General features: G+C 42.3%; 1 protein-coding gene across 1 annotated transcript in view; it reads left to right on the top strand.

The window, feature by feature from the left end:
• Positions 1 to 20145, top strand: part of ARID5B (AT-rich interaction domain 5B) — a 197371-nt gene that overhangs the window by 93082 nt on the left and 84144 nt on the right. The window contains exon 4 of the mRNA XM_066244205.1: positions 2711 to 2941. Coding sequence (XP_066100302.1) covers positions 2711 to 2941 — 231 coding nt within the window. The remainder of the gene's footprint in view (positions 1 to 2710; positions 2942 to 20145) is intronic.

Below are 20145 nucleotides of genomic sequence, written 5' to 3' on the forward strand. Positions count from 1 at the left end.
CATCCCCAGCGCCTGGGCCATCTTTGCTCCAATGGAGCCTTGGCTGTAGGAGGGGAAGAGAGAGACAGAGAGGAAGGAGTGGGGGAGGTGGAGAAGCAAATGGGCGCTTCTCCTATGTGCCCTGGCTGGGAATCGAACCCGGGTCCCCTGCACGCCAGGCTGACGCTCTACCGCTGAGCCAACCGGCCAGGGCAACATTGCCACTTTAGACCAGGTCTCAGTTGTGCCTGTGGCCTCTCAGTGTGAGAAGAGGTTAATGAAGAGCAGGGGTTCTAGGCTTGCACCAAAAAAAGTTGGCTTTATTTCTTATCATGTGGATAGAAAATGGAAAGTTGATGTGCATGAAAGGTGGGCCAATAATGTTAAGTCATTACTATGGGAATTGCAGCATTCCAAAATAATAACAATAACTTAAACAGAGTAGGAGAATTCTGGCTTATAACCGGCTGAATTCTATAGTTCTTGATGAAACAGAAGTCTCATATTTTTCTTGATCAGAGGACCCCATCCTCCTCCTTAATATTGTAAATAAGTTAATCATATTTAAACATATAAAATATCATTATTATTAGTGTTCATCATACTTAGAGTTAATACATCAGTTATAGACTCCCCTATGGATAGGAGATGGTATTTGGAGCTGAGCATATTGAAATAAGTTCTGGGGGTTCATGATTATGCCACTCTCTCTCGCCTTGAACAATCTTGGGCAAAGCTTGATCATCTTGGACAAGTAGAGTATAATAATACAGATTGACACATTGGGGTCAGCTTCTACAAATAGTACTTAGATACTCTAGAATTCTGATGATATTTGCTGAATATTTCCACTAAAGTATTTTTGAGATTTAACTCTATAGACAGTACAGATCTGAACCAACAGTGTGAACTTGTTTCTTGGTCTGCTGTATAAATCTCAAACGGGCATGTGCTGGCACATATATCAACATTTCAAAACTTCTTTTCATTTCGGGGCTTGCCTTCAATGTAAACATATTTCCTTTTAATTAAATGTGCCAGCTGATAAAGTGGCTACCCACAAACCAGACAGTAGTCTAAGAAATATTCAATATAAACTGTTAAAAGATGTCATCTTGAAAGCAGCTTAAACATCTCAATTCTCGAAGAAGCTTCGAGCCTGAGGAACTAAGTGAACATAATTAGAAATACATCTGGGTATTGGCTTCCTATCTGAAAAGGTCACATGCACACCTTCCACTGGTACTGGTTATGTTCCATCATTATGTTCTGTCTACACTCATTCGTCTCCCACTGGTTACCAGATGGCCATGATAATGTTGGTATCCTTAACAACTGTCTCATGCAATTCCCTGCAGCAGGGTAAGGGCTCAAAATATTGAGCATTTTCCCCTTTGGATAAGCTAGTGATATAGCTGGGAATTGCTCACAAATGCAATTGGTGGTATGGGTATAGAGAGTGATGGCAAACGGGATCATGGAGCCTAAATTCAGCTTGATGTTGTACAACCGAAGTGGGGTATTTGCCGTTTCTCAAGCTAAAGATGAAGGAAGGATCCATCCATGCAGAATCAATAAGCACTTGATACAGTGAGGTGTGAATAAACAGTAAGATCATTGTAAGAGGAAGCTCCATTAAAGTTGCTGAACTCTTCTGCTGCATTAAGTTGGTTCTAGTGAAGAAGCTCTTTCACAAGGCTGCTTTGGGAAGTCCTCAGCGTGGTTCTTTGAGTTGTGCCAAGTTATCAGATGGAGTTGAAGATCTTTAAAAGCTAGGGTATATGGAATGGGGGGAGGGCAGAGAAGGTATATGTATCACTCAAGTTGGGATAGATCATGTTGCTAAAACAGATAACCCCTAAGACACAGTTTCAGTTGAAACAAGAAAAGTTTCTTTTCTGCTTATGTCTCCATTTGGGATCAACCAGGGACTCTGCTCCATATTATTCTCACACTAAGACCCAGACTGGCAGAGTTTCCACTATCTGAAACATTACAGATGTCCAAAGAAAAGAGGAGGGAGTGTGGTCAAACGCTAGCTCGTAAGGGAGCCATTCACTGCTGTCATATTTTGTTGACCAAACCAAGTCACATGGCCATTCTACTCCAATGGACCGGAAGCACTGTCTTTCTCAGGACCATAAAGAAAACCAGAACTACCGGTATTTGTTGACTAGCACTGACAACCTCCAGAGCAGATGACAGTCTTTCTTAGACCCATGGACATCTCTTGGGGGTCAGATAACCTTTTCAGAGCCTTCAGGCACTGAAAAGTTATATAATCCAAAAGTGAAAAGAGAAAAGGGAGGCACATACCAGACTGTAGAAAGAAGCAAGCATAAAGAAGCTTAAACCTGATTCTTCCTACGATGATGACTTTAATGCTTAAAATATATATCTGATTCTTTCAAAACAGTTTCTTCAGTTCTGCTGCTTGCTGGTGACCCAAAAACTGTTTAATCTGTCAGTAGGGTCATCCCTGTCTTTATTTTTTCTTCATTTTTTCTTTTCTTTACAGGTTGCCTGAGGCTTTCTTGTGGATCCAGACTGGTGAGGTGGGGCTGGGAGGATTACATGCATTAGCTAGCCTGTAATGAAGATGAAGTGGTGTTAAGAGTCTTGTCAAAGACTGTCTTTTTTAGTACAAAACCAGAAGGGATTATTGAAATTATGCCATGGCCATTAGAGTTGAAGGAAAGAGGGTAACGGGAGTGTTTTCTTGTTTGTCTAGGAGAGGACGAGGAAGAACCGAATGTGATTGTTCTCAGCTACCCGCAGTACTGCCGGTACCGCTCCATGCTGAAGCGCATCCAGGATAAGCCGACGTCCATTCTAACAGACCAGTTTGCATTAGCCCTAGGGGGCATCGCAGTGGTCAGCAAGAACCCTCAGATCCTGTACTGTCGGGACACCTTTGACCACCCAACTCTCATAGAAAATGAGAGTATATGCGATGAGTTTGGTGAGTCTCTTTTTTCTTTCCCTACATGAAACTTGTGCATGCGTGTCTCCTTGGTTTTAGTTCTTGTGAAGAGCAGTGATATGGATTAGGGCTGATTTTCACAAGCCTAGTGTGCCACCCCACCCCGCCCATCCCCCAAAATATTGTGGCATAAGGCATCACTGCCTCCTTGGCAGCTTCTGTTTACTAGGGTGAAAGATTATTATTTAGAATGTGTTGTTCAAATTAGAGTCTGAAGTTGCTTGGTCGACCTTGAAATTGAACTTTAGGACAGGAAGCATTTGTGTTACTTCTTTCTTAAAAGGCTCTGGCTCTTTAGATACTGATTTTTTTATTTAACTGATCACTCACTTTTCAGTGTTAGAAAGAACTGAGGAAATGCACCAGTTGTAACCATTTCAGTTCTATAAGGTGTAAAAAAAAGAAAAAGAGAGAGAGAGAGAAAGAAGGAAGAAGGACTGAAGGAAGGAAGGAAGGAAGGAAGGAAGGAAGGAAGGAAGGAAGGAAGGAAGGAAAGAAAGGAGGGAGGGAGGGAGAGAGAGAGAGAGAGAGAGAAAGAAAGAAAGAAAGAAAGAAAGAAAGAAAGAAAGAAAGAAAGAAAGAAAGAAAGAAGGAAAGAAAGAAAGAGCCTGACCAGGCGGTGGCACCATGGATAGAGCATCAGCCTGGGATGCTAATGAACCCAGGTTTGAAACCCTGAGTTGGCCAGCTTGAGTGCAAGGTCGCTGACTTGAGCATAGGATCATAGACATGACCCCATGGTCACTGGCTCAGCTGGAGCCCCCCAGTGATGGCACATATGAGAAAGCAATCAATAAACAATGAAGGTGCCACACGAAGAACTGATGCTTCACATCTTTCTCCCTTCCTGTCTGTCTGTCCCTGTCTGTCTTCTGTTCTCTCTCTCCCTGGCTAAAAAAAAAAAAAAAAGGAAGGAAAAAGAAAAGAGATATTCATACCCCTGATTTTTTTCATATATATATATATGTGTGTGTATATGTGTGTGTGTGTGTATATATTCATCTTTGCTGGGCACAAGTAAGAAGAAATAGATAACATATATCTTTATACAGTGTGCCCCATCAAAGAAGGATATATGCATACATATCTTTTTCTGCACCTCTGCTAGCCGATCGGTCATTTGTCTCTGTAGGTAGAAGGGAAGGAGGAAAAGATAAATCATCAGTTTAAAAGACCTTGCATGATACAGTGCATGACTGGAGGGAAAGCAAAATCACATCTCTCATATCTTCTTTACTCTCTCACCTGTTTGTTGAAGAGATTGGATCCTATCGGTGGTCCTCAGTGGGCAGGGATATCAGAATACCCTGGGGGCACTTATTAAAATATACATGTTCCCTGGAAGTTCCTATATTTACAGAGACATGAACAACCCCCACCCTCACCTTCTCCCTTCTCTGGGCATTGCTACCATTGAGTGACCAATATGATAACTGACCCATGTCGAATTCCTAATGGGTACCTGGGTTGAGAAGAGGTTGAGACTCGGGCCTAGACAGAGCTCAGGGTCCCTTGAGCTGGAACATTCCTTGACTGTAGTGGCTAATGTTTTCTCAACTATCCCTAGTTTGCAGATTATTTAGCTTCAGATTATTCTGCTTAACCATTCCAGCTCTCAGCTTGGTTTTGGAAGTCCACTGTGACCTCTCCAGTCTGACTATTCCTGACTGCAGCAGCCCTGGAGCTGCTGTGGGAGGGGTATTGTAGGGAGGTGTGTGGGCACAGGAGGGGTGAGGATGAAGGGATGGGATATGATGGCCTAAGAAGAAAGGGAAGAAAGAGAGGAAGAGGACCTATGTTCATGGTACATGGCATTATTTTTAGAAACTATTTTTTCAGATTCCTTTCACAACTCTGGCTTGTCAAATAGTGTCAGTCTGTAAGAGAGTAATAAGTGTTTACACAAGTTATTTTATTTTTTCCATCCAAGAAGAATGTATATTGTCATATTTTTAATATTCAAAAAACCTTTTATTCAACTAGGTGAATGTATCCAATACAGTTTTTAAAAATACCTTCTCTTAGCCCTGGCCGGTTGGCTCAGCGGTAGAGCGTCGGCCTAGCGTACGGAGGACCCGGGTTCGATTCCCAGCCAGGGCACATAGGAGAAGCGCCCATTTGCTTCTCCACCCCTCCGCCACGCTTTCCTCTCTGTCTCTCTCTTCCCCTCCCACAGCCAAGGCTCCATTGGAGCAAAGATGGCCCAGGCACTGGGGATGGCTCTGTGGCCTCTGCCTCAGGTGCTAGAGTGACTCTGGTCGCAACATGGCGACGCCCAAGATGGGCAGAGCATCGCCCCCTGGTGGGCAGAGCGTCGCCCCTGGTGGGCGTGCCGGGTGGATCCCGGTCGGGCGCATGCGGGAGTCTGTCTGACTGTCTCTCCCTGTTTCCAGCTTTAGAAAAATGAAAAAAAAAAAAAACCTTCTCTTGGCCCTGGCCAGGTGGCTCAATGGATAGAGTGTTGTCTCAGTGCACCAAGGTCACAGGCTTGATCCCCAGTCAGGACACATGAGGAGCAACCAGTGAGTGCACAACTAATTGAACAACTAAGTAGAAAAATGAGCTGATGCTTCTCTCTCTCTCTACCTTTGCCCCACCCCTTCCTCTCTCTCTCTTTCTCTCAAATCGATGGAAAGAAAAATTTTAAATACCCTCTCTTTTCAGATCAGCATTCACAAATCTTCCCTTTATAGTACTTTAATTTCGAGTTTTTCTTCTGTATCCCCCAATCCCACTGCCTCTATCCTGCTTGGCACTAAAGAAGTCTCTAAATTCCTGACACAAAATAAAATTCAAAGAATGCTTCCCCTTTTTTAAGAGTATTCAAAATTAGAGTTTCACAATGTAATATAATGAAAAAAATGTTTCAACCTTTTCGGCTAATTTAGGAGTTATTAGTCATTGAGTTTCAAAGCTGTCGCATCTAGAATTGGTAATAGAAAGAAGTTCCAATTTAAAAATGATCACAATGTTAAGTTACTAAATTAGTTTTAAATGTTCTCACAAACACAAGCCTCTGACTTTTGAATGTTATCCTGAACTTTCTTCTGATATAGCTAATTTTAATGATGGTTTTCTTCTCCCGCCCCTTAAAGTAGAAGCTTTCTTTTGGAATAAAGCTACCTTTAAAGAGCTTCTAAATGGCTAGTCTAATTAGAATATTAGATTTTTCTGCCTGACCAGGCAGTGGCACAGTGGATAGAGCGTCGGACTGGGATGTGGAGGACCCAGGTTCGAGACCCCGAGGTCGCCAGCTTAAGCACGGGCTTATCTAGTTTGAGCAAAGCTCACCAGCTTGGACCCAAGGTTGCTGGCTCAAGCAAGGGGTTACTCGGTCTGCTGAAGGCCCACGGTCAAGGCACATATGAGAAAGCAATCAATGAACAACTAAAGTGCCACAATGAAAAACTGATGATTGATGCTTCTCATCTTTCTCCATTCCTGTCTGTCTGTCCCTATCTATCCCTCTCTCTGACTCTTTATCTCTGTAAAGAAAAAAAAAATCAATAAAGAATATTAGATTTTCTTTTTTTAGTTACATTGTACTTCAAATAGTTTGTCCATCTTCAAACATTGCATTTTTGTAAGAGAACCAAAAACACTAATTTTTTACCTGATTTGAACACCTCCCCCACCATCCCTCCCCCACCTTCCACTTTTGGTCATACTCTAAAATTTCCAGAGAACACCTATTTAAACTTCCAACTGGTTGTGTTAGAAACCAACATGAGTTAAAGTGTTTGTTAAAATGAGGGGTTGGGTTTCTCCAACCAACTAACAGTTGGTGGAAGAACATAAATTTAATTAGTGACTAGCATTAAACAAATGTTCCTAATATTAAACACTGCCAGATGACTGAAACACTTCTGTCAGGTTACCGTGAGTGCCAGGGGGCCCACAGATGAATTTCTACACAGTATATATTCTGTACCACACATTCGGTGACTTCAGTAATTGGTCCAATGTAATTTAGGTAACAGTATGCGTAGGCTGTAAAAATCAAGTTTTATTAGCCATATCACCAGGTGGATGAATGGTAGAGCTGATGGCAAAAAGTTTATAGCACTTAGCAGCTACACCTTTGACACATGAAATTCATAAATTGTCATAAAATACCTCCAAGGCCCTTCTCAAAAAGGACAGTGTCTACTTTCCTATGATTAAATAATGTTTATTTTATTAACTAATATATATTTTGCTTTCTTCTATTAAATGTGGGATCATGGAGGAGAGGGCTAAGAAGGGAGTGTTTAAAAGATAAATAGAACACAGCCCCTGCTTGTTTTGAGGATTTCAGATCTAATTGGGGAAGACAGGATTAACACACCTGAAAGGTTAACGAACATTACAAGAAAGTCTGATGAAATATTCGGTGGGTGCTGCAGAAAGCAAGCGCAGTAGGAATTTCGCGGTGGGTTGGTGGGGAGAGACGAAGTGACTGGAGATGGTGATCATGGGAGGAGTCAGGGAAAGCCTCATGGAAAAGGCAGGACTGTTTCTGACTTCAAAGGATAGGGAAAGAAATTATTAGAAAACATGTAGAAATACCTAGATCATTTAAATTTCATGTCCTGCCTCTCCGTGTTAGGAATGGCTGCCTTCACCCTGAGTCAACTGTTGGCGCCTGTCTTAGGTTTCTTTGCCCTTAGTCGTCCCTCTCACTGAGCCAGGTCCTCTAGGTGGGTTTTATAAATGGCCTAATGCCCTCTCATGAATGTGAGTGTGTGGACCAGGGCTGGGACAATCCTACGCAGTAGCTTTGGAGTTGGGACTCAATGTTTCTTCTTGGACCAGGGTGCCCAATATTTTCTCCACGTGCTCTACGGCTTCCTTCACTCCCTAGGGCTCAGCTCGGTGTGAAAGCCTTGCCCAGCCTCCCAGACATTGCCTCCCACCCCACTGTCTCAATGTTGTCCACTGAATAAAAGTTTAATTGAACAATAAAAGTAAGGCATTGAAATCTACCATGGGTCCCCATAAATAAATTCTCCGTGGAATTTTATGAAGCTGTTTAATGAAAAGTTTGATTAGAAACTATTAAAGAAAAATAACATAGATGAAATTTCATCATTTACTCCCCCATTACAGTAGTGTTTTTATGATTTTTATTTACACTGAGATATTCAGAATAGAGTCAAGGCACCCTGGTTTTAGTTAACTACCCTTCTTACTCAGGAAAGGTTATTTTAGGCTTGAAGGGTTTTGATAGCGTACCATCTGCTTTCTTCACTGTATTTGATCCAGGTCCTTCCTTTGCTTACAGCACTGTGCAGTGCTAAGCCTATGACATAAGCATAAATTGAATCATATTAATGGTTGGTGATTGAAAAGCTTCAGCCTCCATATCCTGCCCGTGTTCTTCCATCTTGTCAGTCACGGCGCTCTTTTCTTAGCACAGGAGAACGGACTATTTTAAAAATTAAAGCAACTGGACTCCCTTTTAAAGCATTATAAAAACTGGTTGTATTGCACATGCAATCAGGAAATGAGATTATAATAGTATGTGGGGAATGTAACATTCTGAATGACAATTTTTCTCATAAAAATCTTTGTGCATAATTCCTGCCCCCACGGCCCTGTTACGGATCACCTAACATAAAGCATTCTTTGACAGTCCCCCCCCCTTGTTTTTGCCTCTTTTTATAATTCAATTCCTCTTTTGTAAAACATATAATGTCATTTATATTATGTTATTGTCTCTACTCTAGAGAAAACACACACATGAAAACATTTTGTCTATTTTCCTGTTAGGACAATGAAATGTCTACCAGTTTGTAAAGCACAGTGTTTACATTAAAGTCACACAGATTGATTTTACATGTGCAAAGTGTTGACAGCTAAATCCAAACAAAGGCATACACAGTACAGTAGGTAAATGGATAACTTTAAGGTACTGGCTTCCATCAGAAAGATGTAAGGTGGACCCAATATATATAAATTAGAGGAAATCAATTCTTAAAAGTGAACAGGGCTAAATGAATTAAGATATGTTTCATTTAAAAATAATAAAAGTGTATTTCAGTGTGAGTTTTGAATTTCAAAGAGACATAAGTTGTGCTAAGTTCTTTGGAGTTGGTGTGTATGCGTGTATGTTCTTTAGTGAGAGTAGAGGAGATAGACTCCCACATGTGCCCAGACCATCATCCACCAGGCAACCAACCCCCTTCTAGGGCCCTGCTTTGCCCATCTGGGGCTGCTCTCAACAGAGCTCTATTTTAGTGCCTGAGGCAGAGGGAGCCAGCCTCAGTGCCCAGGGCCAATGCATTCAAATCAATCAAGCCTTGGCTGAGGGAGAAGAAGGTGGGTGAGGAGAAGCAAAAGGTCATCACCTCTCCTCTGTGCCCTGACTGGGAATTGAACTTGGGACTTTAACACACCTGGTTGACACTCTATCACTGAGCCAGCCAGGGCCTTGTGTGTTTCTTGATTAAGAAATGAGATGGAGGCCTGACCTGTGGTGGCACAGCGCAGTAGATGAAGCATCCACCTGGAACGCTGAGGTCGCTGGTTTGAAACCCTGGGCTTGCCTGGTCAAGGCACATATGGGAGTTGATGCTTCCTGCTCCTCCCCCCTTCTCTCTCTCTATCTCTCTCTCTTCTCTAAAGTGGATAAATAAACAAAAAATAATTTAAAAAAAGAAATGAAATGGAGTTAAAGAAAGGATATTGTACAATGAAAAGAACAATGATGAGAAGAACTGCCAATGTTGAACAACATGAGTTCTGATCTTTAGGGAGAAGTTGAAGGTGTCAATATTAAAATATATATTCAGGCCCTGGCCATTTGGCTCAGTGGTAGAATGTCAGCCCAGTGTGAGGATGTCCTGGGTTTGATTTCTGGTCAAGGCACACAGGAGAAGTGCCCATCTGCTTCTCCACCCCTCCCCCTCTCACTTCTCTCTCTGCCTCTCTCTTCTTCTCCCCTCCTTCAACCATGGCTTGATTAGAATGAGTTGGCCTCGGGCACTGAGGATGACTCCATGGCCTCTGCCTCAGGCACTAAGAAATAGCTCCAGTTGCATTAAAGCAAGGGTCCCAGATGGGCAGAGCATTGTCCCCTAGTGGCTTGTCGGGTGGATTCCAGTTGGGGCGCATGTAGGACGCTCTCTCTCTCTCTGCCTCCCTCCTCTCACTAAATAAAGAAAATTTTTTAAAAAATAAACATATACTCTGCTAATTGGCAGAGGGGACACAATGGTAAAGTAACAAGAGTGCTAAGCTTTCAGAAATAGCCCAGGTTTAATTAAGACTCAGCTCTCTGATTTGTAATGCCTCTGAATGAGTGCCATGGGCTCCTCACTTCTCCAAATAATCCCAAAACACTAATTTGAAAGAATACATGCACCCCTATGTTCATTGCAGCATTATTTACAATAGTCAACAAATGGAAACAGTCCAAGTGTCCATCAGTAGATGAAAGGATAGATAAGTGGTACATTTACACAGTGGAATATTACTCGGCTATAAAAAAAGAAAGAAAGTTATAAAAAAAGAAAGAAAGCTTATCTTTTGCAACAGCATGGATGCACCTGGAGATTATTATGCTAAGTGAAATAAGCCAGTCAGAGACAGACAAGTACTATATGATTTCACTTATATGTGGAATCTAATGAACAAAATAAACTAACATACAAAATAGAAATAGACTCCTAGATACAGAGAACAGACTGACAGTTGTCAGAGGGGAAGAGGGTTGGGGGCTGGGTGAAAAAAGATGAAGGAATTAAGCAAAGAAAAAGAACTCAGACACAGACAACATTATGGTAATTATAAGGGGACCAGGGGGTAGGGGTGATAGAAGAGGGTAAAGGAGGGATGAGTGGTGATAGAAGAAAACTTGACTTGGATTGGTGCACATACAACACAATATACAGATGATATAGAGTTGTGTACCAGAAACCTGTATGATTTTATTGACCAATGTCACCTCAATAAATTCATTAAAAAAAAATGTTTCCTGTGTTCTTTAAAAAGAGATAATATTTGCTGATAAGCCAAAGTTTAAAATAAATATTTTTTTTCAAGAGCAAAAAATAAAATTGAATAGTGACAGCCCACTCACCAGGCTGGCATTCACTTGATTTTAAGAAGACTCCTCCTGATAAATGGAGATGCTCTACCGATTTTACAGAGTGGATCTTGGACAACTTGTTGTCATCTAAATGGATCTTGTTTGTTGAATAATAAAGCATTTCCCTAAGGCTCTGGATCCTTCCATTAGAACCTTAATGGAAAAGAAAAGTTTTCTACTTTTTATAATGTTGTTTTTTTTTTTTCATTTTTCTGAAGCTGGAAACAGGGAGAGACAGTCAGACAGACTCCCACAAGCGCCCAACCAGGATCCACCCGGCACGCCCACCAGGGGGCGACGCTCTGCCCACCAGGGGGCAATGCTCTGCCCATCCTGGGCGTCGCCATGTTGCCACCAGAGCCACTCTAGCGCCTGAGGCAGAGGCCACAGAGCCATCCCCAGTGCCCGGGCCATCTTTGCTCCAATGGAGCCTCGGCTGCAGGAGGGGAAGAGCGAGACAGAGAGGAAAGCGCAGCGGAGGGGTGGAGAAGCAAATGGGCGCTTCTCCTGTGTGCCCTGGCCGGGAATCGAACCCGGGTCCTCCGCACGCTAGGCCAACACTCTACCGCTGAGCCAACCGGCCAGGGCTCTACTTTTTATAATGTTTTAAAGAAGCTTTTCTGACTCTGCACTGAACATTTTCCTTTCGTTTCCCTGTTGGGTAAAATAATGACATTGTAGACATAAGGAGAACAAGCAAAGGGAGAGAGAGAGGGAACAGAAGAGGGGACAAAACCTTGATTTATGAAAAAAAACGCAGGACCTATAAAATTATTTTGAAGCATAAAGGATGAGCTGGGCTCTGTCTTTTCCCCTCTAAACATCACATGTTTTGCTGGAAATGAAAGAAAAGGCAGTTGTTTTGTTAAGAATCATGGGAATTTGTAAGTGAGTAAACATTTTTTTTCCTTGCCAGAGTAGGTTTCATGGTCACAGTGGATTTCAGTGATCAAATGGCTTTGTTCCTGGCCCCTGTCCACATTCAGGCTTTTGCTGCCTGCCTGTGCTGCCCACCGATCTCCCAAATGATAACAAGGCAGACATTTCTCTTTAATTGAAGCCAAGTGGGAAAGGAGTTGTGCTTAGGGTACAAAGCTGTTTATGCAGAAAACTTAACCTGCAGAGATCTCACTTTGGAGCACTGCTTTGTCCGGGACATTTTCTAGAGGTTCTGTTTATCATTAGAGAGTCATGTAACCAAGACCGCTCTTGGTACCTTCTCTTTTTTACATGTGCTGCCAAAGTAGGGACAGAGAGAATGTTAAGTTCATCAACCAACACAGTAAACCAAACTCAAATAAATCTGCTGGTAGAGGTGTATGGATGTGCTCCATAGTGTGTGTAATGATTAACATATGGTCTTAGCTTCCAGGACAGTAAGGCACAAAGAGGGCTGGAGAACAGACTTCCTTGGACAGAGACTTTGGAAGCTGGGGCACCATCTCTCAGGGGTTAATGAAAAGAATTTTTGTTCCTACTGTAAATTAATTTACAGCCATGATATATAGAATGGCTAGGATTAGTGGATTTCTTTTCTACTTTTAGAACTTGAAAGGATACTTTAAAATAACTCTGGACTCCTTTTGTAGCTGAGTGGACTCAATGGGTTATTAAAAACTATTTGGACTCACGAGTACAATAAACTTTTGTTCACCCCAGAAGAAAGGATCTGTGTCTATATTAGCTAATATTTCACCTAGTATTTCATCTAGAAAAGCAAGAAAGTTATATCCCATTACATTAGCAAGATCAACATATTCCTCTCTAGGGTGAAACAGATATTTTTATCAATTAAAAAACACACACTATGGGAAAGAGCCAGACCATTGAAAAAAAAAGTCACAAGCAAAATGATGGTTAGGGGTAGGGATGATTAAATGAGGTTCACAATCAGTCTGTATTCACTTGATTTTTTAAATCTTCTTGATGAATGAAGATTCTCTTTGAACCCCTTCATTCTGTCCTGTCAGGGAAGCTGAACTGATTAAAGTTCAATCCAGTAAGTAGACTCTAGGTTAGGCCGTCTGGGGATGCTTAGAGCTCAGCACATTGCCTAACACTGTGCCCTTCTTCCATTCACACATTTCACCAATATCTATTACATACCTACTGTGTGCCTAGTACTTCTCTGGACCTTGTGCACACCTTTGTGGATGAGAGAGAAGAATTTCCTACTATTGAAGAATTTACACTGTAGTATGTGGGGAGGCGAGTGGCACAATTATATATAGCCATGGACCAATCTTTATAGACGTATACCATACCTATCAGGATTGTTGTGAGATTGAGTTAATGACTGAAAGCAATGAGCTAGTACAGGATAAGTACTCATGATATCCAGATCTTTCTGTATCTCTCACACCACCCAACACAACTTTAACCACATATTGGGTCCATAGTGGTTCTTCAAAACGTACCCACAAAAATGTTTCCCACTTACACAGCCGGGAAGAGTGAGGTTTCATTTGCTACTAAAAATCATTCAACATCCATTCGTTCTAGAAATACTTTGTCCTTCTGCATGGAATGTCTTTCTCTAGATGTCATGCTTCTGGCTCCTCATCATTCCAGTCTCAGTTCAGGTGCCTCCTCTCCAGGAAAGTCTTCTCTGACCTTCCCCTTTCCATAAATCCAACTTGACCCCAATATAAAATTATCTTCCCAGCCCTGACCAGTTAGCTCAGTCAGAGTGTCATACCAAAGCACTGAGGTGGCAGGTTTGATCCCCATTTAGGGCACATATGGGAAGCGACCAATGAATGCACAACTTAAGTGGAACAACAAATGAATGCCTCTCTCTCTCTCTCACTTTCTCTCTCATATCAATAAACTAGAATTATCTTCCTATAACTCATCACTATCTGAAATTAATCCCTCTGTGTGTGTGTGTGTGTGTGTGTGTGTGTGTGTGTGTATATATATATATATATATATATATATATATATATATATATATATATTCTGTGACCTCATCCCTACCCATGCTATAATGTAAGAACTGGTAACCTTTCTGTTTTCTTTACAACCATGTACCCAGGGACCAAAACAATACTTGGCACAGAGTAGATACATAATAAATATTGGTTAAATAAATGAATGGATACATGCATACTGTACATCAATATTATTGCTCTCCCTCATTTTATAGAGGACATTTAAGCATGGCAAAATTACACAGCTATCAAGTGGAAAAATCAGGATAGGAACCTAGACAGTCAAACTCAGCATCCATGCTCTTAACCACTACACTAGATTGCCTCTCAGAGCAGACCCAGCTCAGAAAGATCATTTAGGTCCCCTGAGATCAGGCTGACTAGAAACAGGTAACTGATCGCCAAGTCTCTAGATAATAAATGCACGATAGATTTTTGTAGGATTTAGAAATTGGTGGGTGTTGGAGTGGTCAGGAAAGGAATAATCATAAATATGCAAAACCAGGCCCTGGCTGGTTGGCTCAGCGGTAGAGCGTCGGCCTGGCGTACGGGGGACCTGGGTTCGATTCCCCGCCAGGGCACATAGGAGAAGCGCCCATTTGCTTCTCCACCCCCACCCCCGCCTTCCTCTCTGTCTCTCTCTTCCCCTCCCGCAGCCAAGGCTCCATTGGAGCAAAGATGGCCCGGGCGCTGGGGATGGCTCCTTGGCCTCTACCCCAGGCGCTAGAGTGGCTCTGGTCGCGGCAGAGCGACGGCCCGAAGGGGCAGAGCATCGCCCCCTGGTGGGCAGAGCTTTGCCCCGTGGTGGGCGTGCCAGGTGGATCCCCGGTCGGGCGCATGCGGGAGTCTGTCTGACTGTCTCTCCCTGTTTCCAGCTTCAGAAAAAAATACACACACACACAAAAATAAATAAATAAATAAATAAATAAATAAATAAATAAATAAGCAAAACCAGAAAATCATAGGATTGGGGTCAAGAGACTGGTGCCAGCCACTGTTGTCGCCCGTCTATATTATACCAGGTGCTTTAGCACCTTGGTATCCCTTGGTCTTTTTTCAGCACACCAGCCAGAGGGATCACTTCCCTGCTCAAACCTCCCAATGGCTTCCCATTTCATCAGAGAAACAGATATGAATATAGAGTCCTTTACGGGCTGGAAATATTTAGAAGTTGAAAGGGACAGACAGTACACTGCCCTGTGTTCACAGGGTCTTGTTTTAAGACATGGGGTTGCAATGCCTACAGGAATTCCATTATCTACCGTTCTATAATTTTCTGATTAAAACACATTGGCTTTCCCAACTTGGCACCCTCCTTTAATGAAAAAATTATAGGTCTAATTTCAAAAATTGAAATGTATGCTAGCTTTCCTGCTTCTGTCACTTCTTTATTCCCGAAGCACATAAATCATTTCCCTTTTTAAAATTAAATTTTTCTTGCCATGATTTGGTAATGGATTTTCAAAGGAGGCAAAGGAGCCAAGCTCTTGGCATCTGAGCCGGCCACGCTGCCTGCTCAGGAAATCTCATTGCTGGCTGGCCAGGGCCGTGATGCCATCATCTGTGCTTTATGCTCCCTTTGGAAGTCACCTAGAAATTCTGTCCCTAAGAATCTCTTCTGTGAATAGTCTTTTTGGCTTTCAGTCTCCATTTTGGAGGACTAAGGAACAGATGGGACTTGGACAGAAAAAGACTGGTGTGTTAAAATGCTTCTTGGGTGCTCATTCATTCATTCATTCATTGAGCACTGATTCTGTTTAAGGCAGAGCTTCAGATATTGTTGGGATATTGGTCTCTGCTCTCAGGATACTTTAAAAATTAAGTTGGCTGAACCCTGGCCGGTTTGCTCAGTGGTAGAACGTTGGCCTGGCGTGCAGGGGTTCCAGGTTCGATTCCCAGCCAGGGCACACAGGGGAAGCGCCCATCTGCTTCTCCACCCCTCCCCCTCTCCTTACTCTCTGTCTCTCTCTTCCCCTCCCGCAGCCGAGGCTCCATTGGAGCAAAGATAGCCCGGGTACTGGGGATGGCTCCTTGGCCTCTGCCCCAGGCGCTAGAGTGGCTCTGGTCGTGACAGAGCGACGCCCCGGAGGGGCAGAGCATCGCCCCCTGGTGGGCAGAGCGTCGCCCCCTGGTGGGCGTGCCGGGTGGATCCCGGTCGGGTGCATGCGGGAGTCTGTCTGTCTCTCCCCGTTTCTAGCTTCAGAAAAATATTTTTTAAAAAAAAAAATAAATAAGTTGGCTGAGATAAGATATACAGCAACAGTCTACTACAATTATTATCTGTGATCCTTTTAACAGTCCTGCATTTTACCATGAACAACCTTGCGGTGACACAGCTACAACATGGTCACTGACTTAACCTATTGCCGAAGTAGGAGTTAGTGCCTTCACAGCCCAGTCTGCTTACCCCAGTGGGCAGACTTTTCTGCCACAGAGTGAGAGGAGCGTGGAGGTAGGAGGCAGGAGTTATTCTGATGTTCCAAGATGATACCTGCCAAGCTTTGTGAATGGGAAAGATTTGCCAGATAAGAGACCCTGAAAGGCAGTGGGCTAAGGGCTGAGGAGGTGAGACGTGTGAAAGGGGACCAATGTCAGGCGAGGCTACCTAGACAAAGTGCATCTTCAGCTGGACCTTGAGGGATTGATAAAAGAGGAAGTTATTTCAGGTGGGGAGGTGGAAACTAACCTGGACTTGAAAGCTTAAAGAAAGTGATTGTTTCCTCTGCCATTCTGAGCTTTCGGCATGGATGAGAAACAGCCTCCATAAGCAAAACTTTTTCTTCTTCCTAAAAGATGTTATTGCCCCTTGAAAGATTACATGCCCCTGGGTTCTTCTCTCACAGGTTCCATCATGGTTAAGAACCCTCTGGGAGGAAAAATCAACTCCTATTAATAAACTGGAAATATAATCAAAAAGAGGAGAAGTAAATACACCAACTTTGCAGTAGGGGTAAAGGAGTGAGGTGCCTGCTTGGTGTCTTGGCTGTTTAAAGGGCTGCTTCTAGGCTGTATAAGTTGCTTCAGAATAATCATCTTTAACACCCTGCTCCTTGTCCCTCCTGTGTTACTTGGTCCTTTTTTTCAAAGTTGTTTTCTCCTTCTTCTTGGTATTTAAGTCATCGGATTTCACTGCATTTCTCTTCACTAGATTCTAAGCTCCTAGAGGGGTAAGAATCATGCCTTATTCATCTCTGTATTAATATGTTTGTTGAAATAACACAAAAACCTTTCTAGATTCCAGAGGGCTTCAAATCTCCATTATCTTTTCTCCTTTCTTAGAGACAAATATTTCTTGATCTCAATTATTAAGCTTTAGCTTATTGACAGTTAATTTAATTCTCAAGGGAAAATATCTAGCTCAAAGGAATTGTTTTTTTTCTCTCAATATTTATACACATTTTCAAATGAGAGCAGTGTTCTAATAGAATTTGTTTGTATCTTTGGTTGAAGATTGTTCCTTTGTTAGGATGCTTTATAGACCCTGGAGTCTACATGATGTAGAAAGGTGTGCTTTCTGAGGAAGTTGAGGAGCATCTTTAGTTAGGAAAAGTGGTAACCAGAAGTCAACACATCGACCTTTCCAGCCTTTAACCCACAGATATCAAAATTCACTCTTGAAATCAAGAAAGAGTGATAAGGCCATTAGCATACAATGCATTTACAAGTTCTAATTAAATATAAGATCTATGGATCAAGAACATAATACAGATCACAGTTCAGGCTAGACTCAAATCTGAAAATGTTGGGAAAGAAAAGGCTTAGCCGGTACATATAGTGTTCATTATTAGGAAGACTATTTGGTGGGTGGTACTTGTGTCCCAAGGATACTTTATGGGTTATGGACTTGCCCTGTGTTATCTTTAGGTGAGCCTGAAGACTTCTGTCTTTCAGGAGAGTTCCATGGAGGATCTTTTCACAACACACGTTTTAGCTGGTCACAGTTTCTGACATGAACATTAGGTCTTGAAAACAGGAGATGAACTATTTTAATGAGTGCTAGAAACTATATCAGGGCACTGATTCCTGCCCCATCCAGCACTCAATGCTTTCAACTATATAGTTGGTTCTTTTGCAGTTTGTCTTTACCATAGGACAGGCCCCATGTTACAGAGAATACATTCATCCCATAGTTTATTGTTATTGTTGTTGTTTAATTGAAGGAGAGAGAGAGAGAGAAAGGGACAGACAGGGGTAGACAAACAGGAAGAGAGAGAAATGAGAGCATCAACTCATAGATGTGGTACCTTAGTTGTTCATTGATTGCATTCTCATATGTTCCTTGACCAGGGGCCTCCAGCAGAGCCAGTGGCCCCTTGTTCAAGCCAGCAATCTTGGGTTCAAGCCAGCAACACTTGGGCTCAAGCTGGTGAGCCCACATAAAGCCAGATAAGCCTGCGTTCAAGCTGGCAACCTCAAGGTTTTGAACCTAGGTCCTCAGCGTCCCAGGTTAATGCTCTGTCCACTGCACCACTCCCTGGTCAGGCCTGTTTCATAGTTCTGGAAGGAAAGGAAGTTGAAATGTGGCAGGACTAGAACAAACAAGAACTATTGTGGCGCCCCATTTAATTGTCTTGATGACCCTTGATATCAATGCTATTTGTCTGAGCTGAGGGGGTAGACTCAGAGATTCAGAAGGAAGAGCATGGCCTTGCCACTTCCAATCCTGGTAGCTGCTCAACCCAACCCTGGGCCAGCCATTCACCTCACAAGAGGAGAGGAACACCTTCATATGAAAGAGCTCTCTGCATATTTTTCAAAGGCTGTCCCCACTCTTCATTGTCTTGCCTATGAACAACTCTGTACCCTGGAGGATAGGTAACATCGACCCCATTGGGCAGCTGAAGAACTGATCAGGAAAATCAGTCAAATATTAGTGCGGCAGTGCTGACAACAGAATGGGACTTGGGCGTCAACTTCTGGACCTGTACTATTAATACTATCCCCCTGAATGTGGCCCTGTACTCAAGGACATGGTATCACAGCTAAGTTTGTATACAGCAAGCCCTAACTAACTAGGATCTTCAGATAACCAGGGGCTCCCCATCACTCATCCCCTTTATATAGTATTTCAAAGACGAAAACAAAGGAAATAGTAAAAAACAGTTCCATGTTTTCCAAAATATTTTTCTCGTTATGAAATTATTTCCATTATGGAAAGTACAGGGCCTGACCTGTGGTGGCACAGTGGATAAAATGTCGACCTGGAACGCTGAGGTTGCTGGTTTGAAACCCCGGGCTTGCTTGTTTGAAGCACATATGAGAAGCAACAACTATGAGTTGATGCTTTCTGCTCCTCACCACCCCCCTTTCTCTCTTCTTCTTCTCCTCTCCCCACCCTCTGAAATGCATAAATAAATTTTAAAAAGTTAAAAAAAGAACGTAATGGTAAAATAATAGTGATTATTGTTATTTTCATTCTTTGGTGACCACGTACAATATGTCAGGCCTTATGCTAAGTCCTTTACATATGTTATCTTATTTACTCCTGAGAGCACCTCTCTGAGCAATATATCGCCTCCCAGGGGAAGGACAGAGACTAAGAAAGGTTACATCAGCCCCAAGCCACACAGTAAGTGGCTGGACTGGATTCCAGTTCAGATTTGTCTGACTTCAAAGCTGGTATGTTCATCTAGCCTTTGATGCTGCCACCCTACCTAATATCAACAATCTTATTGGTTTGTATCTATTTCCTTACAGTCTTTTTCCAAAGCATTTTTATTGAGAACATTTTCTATATGCAGTAGTTATATCTTAAAGTTTTAGTTCTTATACAGTAAACATTTCCCCATATTATTATAAACATTTTTAAAAACACCATTTTAATGGTTGCATAATATTGCATAAAATGAATTTATCAGGGTTCACATAATCCCTTTCTATTAGTTTATATTTTTCCTCCTGGATTTTGCTTTGTTTTTGTTGCTTTAATATACAATGTGTAACTAAAACTGTAAATGAACATCTCTCTATAGAAAAGCATCGGCATTCTGATAGTGTCTTTAGGACAAATTCCAGGAATCCCTTATTGCCAAAATTCTTTTCCTTCTAAAAGCAACAGCAGAGATATCAGATAATCAGAGCCTGCTATGGGCATGGTTCACAAGCAGCCCTATCTGCTGTGCTTTTACAGCCATGGCTGAGGACACTGAGGACTAGTATTCAGAATGAAGCTTCAGATT

Source organism: Saccopteryx bilineata, chromosome 9, assembly GCF_036850765.1.
Source record: "Saccopteryx bilineata isolate mSacBil1 chromosome 9, mSacBil1_pri_phased_curated, whole genome shotgun sequence".
Taxonomy (NCBI): Eukaryota; Metazoa; Chordata; class Mammalia; order Chiroptera; family Emballonuridae; genus Saccopteryx; species Saccopteryx bilineata.